The sequence below is a fragment of the Uranotaenia lowii genome, chromosome 3 (assembly GCF_029784155.1).
Source record: "Uranotaenia lowii strain MFRU-FL chromosome 3, ASM2978415v1, whole genome shotgun sequence".
Lineage (NCBI taxonomy): Eukaryota > Metazoa > Arthropoda > Insecta > Diptera > Culicidae > Uranotaenia > Uranotaenia lowii.
The window spans coordinates 43,897,312-43,906,579 of NC_073693.1; the positions used below are offsets into that span (position 1 = coordinate 43,897,312).

Genomic DNA, 9,268 nt, shown 5'->3' on the forward strand with positions numbered 1-9,268 from the left:
GAAGTTATGGCCAAGGTAGCCGAAATCACAGAATAATTTATAATTTCAGAGCATTTCGAGCATACTTTCGTCACAGATCCTGTGTTATAGAATACAGTATTCACAGATTTTTGAAATTTGGTATGTCTTTCCAAAAAAAAAATCAATCCATATTTACTTTGGGATTCTGATTCAAATTCATGAAAATATTGTAAAGTTAACATTTTCGATATTTATTGTAAAAATAAGCATATAGAACATTTTTTCAATGAAAATCGTATTAAAACATTACAAAATCGTATTCAAACATTACTTTACGATAATAATAATATTAGCATTTTCAAATGATTTAACAAACCACAGCGCAAAATAGAGTTACTAATCTTAGTATAGGAAGAATAAAACATGGTAAATCTAACCCGCTTCGAACTTTAATTAATCACTGGCTTACCAGAAGGTCACTATTTTAACTAAGCAAAATCTAACCATCGGAAGGGGTTGAGATTGAGCCTCAAGCGTGAATGAGATTTAAAAATATTTTGCTCGGAAGATGCACAAAAAACAAATTTTTCATTAATAACTTTTTTCCCCACTAGACAATTGATTTTTTTAAATAATTTTCTCAAAGCCTAAATCAAGACAAATATTTTACCCGAAGACAGCATCATGATTGGAATTGAAACAAAAAAGTTACCTAAGAAAGATGGTCAAGCGCTTACACTTTCTGCATTATATTCCTTTTCCTTAATTCTGAACATGGATGCGCGCACACGGGTTCGAACACAAGCTCGAACTTGTACCCTGCACTTTGAGTGCGGTGAGTTTAAATGGGTGCGTGTTGAACTTGCGCCTCGAAAGTTGTGTGCAAGTAAGTGCAAAAACTTGCGTGCACTTCGAACTCAAGTTGTACCGTGAAGACTGGTGTACACCCTTTAATGACGTTGGCTCAAGTACCGATTGGAGCCTTCGTCTCACCTCTGAGAATTCCCAAAGTGGCCAAATTACTTCGTGGTCGTCTTTCCAACGGCTTGGGGAGTCTTTGCAGGCTATTGTCGACGCGGAACAGCAGTACGACTCGGCACACAGCCGTTTCTCGGCTTAATTTCTCCACTTCGTTTCGTGGAATGCTCTTTTGGTGTAATCTTTTCTCTTTTTGGACGGTTTTTTTAACGGCGTCTCTATGCTTTCCGGGAATGTTTGCAACCACGTTGCCTTCGTTCCGTGGCTTCGCCGTCGACTGTTGGGTATAAAGGTGGAATAAATCAAGTGCTCGCACCTTGATTTGCGCTTAAACTCACGGGCTTTGGTTGGCGAAATCTCGAACGACGAAAAACACCGCTTCAGCCAAAAATTTTTTTGTTGGATCAAGGGAAACGCACAGCGTTGAGCAGGTGTTGGTTTTTTTCTTGTTTTTTTTTACTAATAGCGCAGTTTTCTTGCGGATGACAACAGTAGGGGAGAATGAGGATACTTGATCCCTGTTGATACTTGATTCCTTAGCTATATCTCGAAACTGGAATGTCTTACAAAGATCAAATGTTCTAGAAAAATGTGCCAAAATGAGCAAAATAGCAATGCTTGTGGTTTAAAAAATTTTAACAAAATAATAGTTTGAGTAATTGAACTTTGTTTGAAAAATTTCACAAAATGTAACTTGAAGATCTTTTTTCATCACTTTAAAATGTTTCTTACATGGGAAAATTATGAAAAAATTATTTGTTCCAATGTATCAATCGTTTGAGCGTAAAATGAACTTCATAATACCATATTTTCAAAGCAATGGAAAACTCTCAACTTTTTTCAGAAAAAGTTTTCTAAAATGTTGATTATGGGTACAATTGATCCCCTAGAGTTGGGTACAATTGATCCCCCTTCCAAACGGCATATTCTTCTTCTGAATTGATCGTTATGATTACTGATTACGAAATTACTGATATTTATCCAAAAACTAATATTTATCAAACAATTGTCTGAAGAAAAGAGCAAAAATAATTAATTTTCTCTTAATTATAAAAAATAGCGCCTTTAAGTATGCAATGTTATTAGCGTTGAGACAAAGTTATAGAATTTTTATCTTATGTATGCTATAAATTGTGAAATGAGAACAAACATGACCAAAATAGTCAATTAACATTCTATCTTGGGGTTTTGTTTGATTTTTATACAAGGATTAGGGCATCCTGAATAAAAGATCTAGTCTCCTTCAATAGGGGATCAAGTCTCCCCTAACTTCAGAAAAATCGCAATTTTTTTACTCCCACGAAAATGCTTCTAGTTCATCAACGGGTTCCAGTATTGTTCTAATTTTTGGAGCATAGAAACTCGAAGTTACAAGCTGTCAGAAAATGTCGAAGACGGCGAGTTGCTAAATTTTTCCAAAAAGATATGGTGAAAATAAGAAAAAGGGATCAAGTATCCCCACTCTCCCCTACGGTTTTGATTTTGTTCAGGTCGGTTCACATTATTCATCTATCTACACGGAGCAAAATTCTTCGTAGTTTTCATCATTCGAAGAAAATTATTTTGTTTGATGACATGTTATTTATCTGAATTGGTTTCTTGAAAACAGAATAAACCAAGTATAATTTTATATGTTACAGGGTTTTCGAAGTTTCGGTAATAGCATCAACTTCGCAGTGTTCCACAGTTTGAGGAAGGATACCTCGTCAAGACACTTTTCTTGCACCACTTTGAAAGTATCCGGAATGATCTGTGCCGCCACTTTTAGCACTGAGTTTGGTATTTCGTCCGCCGGACCTGTGGAACTTTGCGATAGCCACATGTTCCTCGTTCGTTACTGGCTCGAAGTTGTGGTCTTCCGCGCTTGGCCTGCTCACTATCAATACGCAACCTTTGATCTTCAACTGCTATCGAATGGGAGATCACATGCGTTCTACGAAAATACTCAAAACGACTCTTCCCTCAGAATGAGTGACTTATAATCATGACAATGGCTTCTTGGCCATTCAAAAGTGTTTTGTGAGACGCTGTGGATGGCCTCTACACCGACTTGAACGACTTTCATGTCTCATTGTCGTGCGTTGTAAATGATAATACGCGACTGACTTCGACAGTACTTGGTTACTCCCATCAGTGTATTCGACCTACGACTTGTCTTCACCACAATGTTTAAAATACAATTCTTTCGGGATTCTCTGTCGCATCACGCGACAAGTGGATTACGAAGTTCACCCTTCTCCGTCATCTTGTCCTGGTAGTTGACCTTCAACCCCTAATGCTAGGCGTTAGATGAACTTCGTCAATTCAAACCTGTAAAACAACATTTAACTCGATCATTTATTTATTGATTCCGTCAAAAACTAATCCTTTTTTTCATTAATTGTGTGTTGTATATTGAATTAGCTTCTCCATTTTTATTCAAGTTCCTTCAAAATTAACCCATACCTTTTTCCCTTTCTTCCGCAGCCAATGTACCTCCCTACCCGCGACCGAACATGCTGATGCCCCGAGATCCGCACTCCGAGGTCCTGCTACGGATGTCCTACGATCCGCTACAGGTAAGATTCCCCGGCTGGCCTCAGTAAAAAAGAAACGGTGTGCCGACTTCGACAAGGTCCTCAGACTAACTTCTACCACACACGACTCAACCAACGACACGGTTCCACGATCTCTCGCATCGAAAACATGGCCCCAAAATTACACCACCCTGGTGCGTTACAAATTACGAGAGCAAAACTATCCTACGCGTTCACAAATCACACAGAGATAACTACACCGAATCGCGCGGGGGATTGACCACCCTACCTTCTTCGATTGATTACCATTAAGTTGCGTTGTATTTGAGCCAAGTCCCTTTTGTTTCTTTCTCTCTTCCATTTTGTTTCCGTTTTTTTCTTATGTGTATCTACAACAAACCTCTGACCACGACGTGGCCATCGTGCGTGCGTGATCATCCAAAATCGCACCTTGAAGGCTGAATTCCACCGCCAGAATGCATTCGATCGTGTCCAAACACTGCACGAGCAATATCTTAGGTACAGACCTGATTTTAAGTAATAACACTGTTAAGATTAATTTTACGATTTTTTTTTAATTTATCGGATGAGTTCCTCTTTATAAGGGGACTAAAAAGTGTACGAAAAACACTTGTTTTTTTTTCGATTAACATGATTTGATTGTTTTGCTTGTTTTATTTGACTTCGAAGAGACTTTTTCAAATAAAAATTCGTTTGAAAATTGGTTAGTTTTTTTTGTCTCAATCTAAAAGACTTCAGTTTTGACGACAATTCCGACAGAATTGTCGTCTTTAGCTTTGTTTACGTGTAGAATTTTTCTGATTTATGAAAACTAATGCTGAAATTTTTGGAACACGACATTTTAGAGAACACGAGAGAGAATTGAAAATCAGGGCACTGGAAGAGACAACCCGTGGCGGTAAATATTGAACTAAATGAGAGAACAGAAACAGGAAAACGGAAAGAGACTAAACACGTTTGACAACAGGCCAAAAAGCAGAATTAGCGAATTTCAGTGAGAAATAAGATCGTGGGGGGCAAAATTCCAACAGAAAGAAGTGTAGGAGATTCCGCGAGTTTTTACGTGTAAAAGTTTTGGGTGGCTGTGGATATATTTTTTTTGTAAATATGGGTTAACAAAATTAGTAGTGCGATTCGTAACAAACAAATATCGTATTTTTAGAGATCTCGGAAATGGTTTTAGGCAGAATTTATTTGTTCATAGCAATTATTTATTCAGGGTACTACTGTTCGGTGAACGAAATGAATTTTTCTCTTAGATTATGCGTTTTTTGATTCATTTTAAAAGTTTTTGATACTGGATTCACAAATAAATACTTCCTAGACCTGTTTGGTAGTTCATCACCTTTAGTAGGTCGCTACTAGATCATTTATTAGAAAGTTATCTAACTTGTGTTTCATTTTTAAGGATCAGTAGAACAATATTTCGAAATTCGCTTCGAAGATTCGTTACAGATATTATTTAATTGCTTGACATCTTTCTGAAATATCCCAACTATAAAGTTTTGGTAGAGTTAGATAAAATTATTAGCCTCAATTGCTCTAGAGTAGCTCTAAATGTTTATACCAAACAAACCTTCTCAAACGACCAAATTTTTTTCGAAGCTATTCGCTCTGATCAATGGCTTTCACTAGGTGAAAATTTCATTTCATTCAGCCGAACAGCGGGGAAACAAGAATCAAACTGACAAACAGGCGGTAAAATTAGACTTCCAAAAATACTTGGAGTGTATTGAAATGTCTGAAACAATAAAACAACAAAACCACTTCTCACACGAGAAATGCGTAAAGAAGGTAACCACTATTAATCGTTTAAAATGACTGTATAAAAACACTAGCCAGTAAGTAGATTCGTATATATTTTATATATTTATGAGATCAAACGACGAGATGCTCCCTCGTGAACATCTGCACTCTTCCAAGAAATAACTTAAACCGAGAACTTGAATGAAATGAAAATCACACACAATCGATCGATATCGGTAGGAAGGAAGAGACAATTTCGTTCTAAATTAATCAACTCTAAAATAGTTTGCTTTTCAATTTATGGTATGCGCATACTTTTCGAAACCTTCTAAGTGTCTATACCCCAATATTAACAAACAAAAAATCAAGCTGTGACGCGTCATCCGGAAGGACATACGAGCAGCGGAAACAGACAGGAGTGATGTGTAAATTATATTATAGAAGAATGTTTTCGGGGCACATTAGTGCTTTCTGAGCACAAAGGAGATCGACGCCTTTGTAAATGTAATCTAGCATTATTATTGGCAAACAGATTTACGGTGAATCGATTTAAGAAACCGGAACTGTTTAATCAAACACACACACACACAAGTATTTTTCTTTCTTATAGAATCACACTCTCGTTGGTTTAGGGACTCAGACTCCCGGAAGTTGATGTTTCACTACATATATTTTCGCGTTAACACTGAACCCGCGAACATATATCTACCATGATTAGTTACTCCTCCAGCATCTTAATATAATTAATTAAAATTAACGTACGTGTAATAGGTCAGAACTACTAAATCCTTTATTTTAAACTGTTTGCATTCTCATAAGAAATGAAGAACTAGCAGCAACAACACACATAGAACAAATTATAGCTATTAGCTGGAACTCTGTTGATTTGAGTTCGTACCTATTAATGACCGAATATTATTCCCGTTTGATTTATCTAGTGTTGTGTATCCCAAACGGAACGACGATATTTTGTTTTAACATGAGCGAAAGAAAACATTTTACAAGCCAATAACAAACCGAAGTCAAAAGGCATTTTTCTGGAAAAAGTGGAAGATAAAAGGTTTGCTTCCCACTCCCACTTTTGTGTACAATTGTTGCCCAAACTTATTTAAAACAAAAGAAAGAAAAAAAAACATTAACAGATTGTGTGACTGTGTGAGCATGCTCTTGTGGTAAAAATGGAAAAAAGTGCGATATTGAACAAAATCTAAAATACAAAAAAGAACAGTATATAAATAGAGGAAAGGTATATTAATTATATATATTAAAAACAAAAACTATATCTATAATTGAGGAATAACAAATAAAAAAAACAAATAAAACCATTATATATAGAATGAATAAAGGGCAACAAACAAACACACACACAAACAGAATCATTGATCTTATAAAAGTGAAGCAAAAGGAAAACACACATATTTAATTATGTATTAGTAATAATATAACGGTTTAAATATAAAGTATAAACAACAGCAAGAACAACAACAGTGGAAAACAGAAAAAGATCAGCAAACACAATTAAAGAATAAAGTATAAACTAGTGATGATAAATATACGAATAAACAAAAATATTGAAAAAAAATGAAGCTCGACGGGCGTTTGTCGTCAATGGTTGGCCGTTGGTTTTGAAGAAATATCCTGATTACTCGCGAACGGAATATGGATAGATCCGAGAAGAATTTGCTTGCCTGCTTGTCTCATCTGATTCTACACCAGCTCGAAACAAGAATCTAACTGCAGAACAACACGGACAAAGTTTTCGTGTCTGTCTGATGGCACATCGCTCGTGACTCAACGCCATCATCACCCGAAAATCTTTTAGGCACTACGGTTGTACCCGAATTCGATTCCTTAAAAACTGACTGTAGAATTGACTAAATATTTTCTTGTTCACAGTTCACCTCACTGATTTACTGTGCGGTAAAACCCTGGAGTTTTGTGAATCATGGTGTCAGAACCGAAAAAAGGCGGGTTTCAATTAGTCCCCGGTCCGTGGAAGTTTGCTTTCGGTGCCTTTTTTTGCTGATGGAAGGACGATTTTATCGGTAAGTTGACCATTTAAGCAAAATTTGATGTAACAATCTTTAATTACTGTTTATGCAGTTTGTGTTTAATAGCTGTCTTAATGCTCCAACCCCATTTTGATAAGTTTTAAAGAGCGAACACGAAATTATTGCGACACATTCAACAGGGGGTATTGGGTAAAAATCAACCAAATTTAGCATACTTTCTCATTGATGTGTATTGTTAACATGCTGTGAAACCCGAAATTTGATTCAACAAAAATGGTGAACCAACGCGAGTCGAGAGAACAAATTCTTTTCAAACACCTGGAATTCCCTGACCTGTCGCACCGGCAGTTGGGAAAAATGTGGAACATTCACCATTCAACCGTTTCCAGAGTGTTGAAGCGTTTCCAAGAGCGGTTGACGTTGGACCACGGCAAAGAAGCTGGAAGAAAACCGGGATCGAAGAATAAAAAGACGGAGGGAAAGGTGAAGCGGATGATTAGAGCAAGTCCCAACGCACAGTGGTCCGAAATGGCTAAAAGTGGAACTTTTTTCCTAGCGCCTCTGTCTTTCATCTTATGTCTTAGGTGTCTTCAGAACATTTGCTTCTTCAAACATGCTTCATGACTTGAAAGTATCAAAAGTTAGTCAAAGTCCACTATAAAAAAAATTGAAAATTCTAACTTTATTGTTTCAATAGATGGAGCTTTACTTTATACTACAAAGTTGTAAAATACGTAAAAATATGAAAATTTGTTGAATACATCAAAACTCTATCTCTTTTCAGATCAGAGTTATAAAGGTTTTCTTTTGAAAGTTATTTAAAAGTTAGTTTTTTAAACTTAACTATAGTTAGATGAGGATTTACATGAATAAGATGTTCTAAACTTTTGTAGGAGTATTCAAATCACACGTTTTGCACAAGATTTCAACATTCTACGACGTTTCCTATCCAACTTATTGCAACTTTAAGTTTTATTTTTACTCAATTTCAAGAGCGTTTATTGCAAAAACGTGCAAGTGGATTTATAAAAATAATAAACCACATTGAAGCTCGAACTAAGTGCAACAAATTGGTTTTGGCGCCATTTGTCTCCACACGCTCATATTTGAACACAACAATCATATATTTGATGTGTTTTACGTGTTTACATACAAAAAATGGAAAAATTGATTTCCAAGCTACGCAGATGCTTCGCAGAACGAAGGCAGAAGGCAGTTGAAAATAATTTTTGTATGGAAACACGCTTGTTGTGTTCAAATATGAGCACGTGGAGACAAATGGTGCCAACACCAATTTGTTGCACTGAGTTCAAGCTTCAATGTGGGTTATTAGTTTCAAAAATTCACTTGCACGTTTGCAATAAACGCTCGTGAAGTTGAGTAAAAATAAAACTTAAAGTTGCAATAAGTTGGCTACGTAACGTCGTAGAATGTTGAAATCTTGTGCAAAACGTGTGATTTGAATACTCCTACAAATGTTTAGAACATCTTATTCATGTAAATCCGCATCTAACTATAGTTAAGTTTAAAAAACTAAATTTTAAATAACTTTCAAAAGAAAACCTTTATAACTCTGCTCTGAAAAGAGATAGAGTTTCAATGGGTTGAACAAAGTTTCTTATTTTTACGTATTCTACAACTTTGTAGTATAAAGTAAAGCTCCATCTATTGAAATAAAAAAGTTAGAGTTTTCTATTTTTTTATAGTGAACTTTGACTAACTTTTGGTACTTTCAAGTTATAAAGCATGTTTGAAAAAGCATATGTTCAGAAGACACTTAAGAGATTAGATGAAAGACAGAGGCGCTATGAAAAAAGTTCCACTTTTAGCCATTTCGGACCACAGTGCAACGTCTCCAGCCGTGATTTGACTAAGCTACGTCCAGAATACAAGGTACAGAACTTCTCAAACCGCGATGAGCGGCAACAATCGACGGATAAAACTCGGATACGGAAGCTCTACGAGAAATTGCTGACAAAATATGGCTGTTGTGTGATGGACGACGAAACGTATATAAAAGCCGATTTAAGCAAA

The 9,268-nt window shown here is 36.1% G+C and overlaps 1 protein-coding gene across 8 annotated transcripts in view; it reads left to right on the top strand.

Annotated features, from left to right (window-relative positions):
- Positions 1-6,808, top strand: part of LOC129757090 (arginine-glutamic acid dipeptide repeats protein) — a 123,467-nt gene extending 116,659 nt beyond the window's left edge. For all 8 annotated transcript variants that reach the window (XM_055754211.1, XM_055754212.1, XM_055754214.1 and 5 more), the window contains 3 exons: positions 3,406-3,497; positions 3,913-3,974; positions 4,322-6,808. In XM_055754211.1, coding sequence (XP_055610186.1) covers positions 3,406-3,497; positions 3,913-3,974; positions 4,322-4,385 — 218 coding nt within the window. In that variant the 3' untranslated portion in view covers positions 4,386-6,808. The remainder of the gene's footprint in view (positions 1-3,405; positions 3,498-3,912; positions 3,975-4,321) is intronic.
- Positions 6,809-9,268: the final 2,460 nt, after the last annotated feature.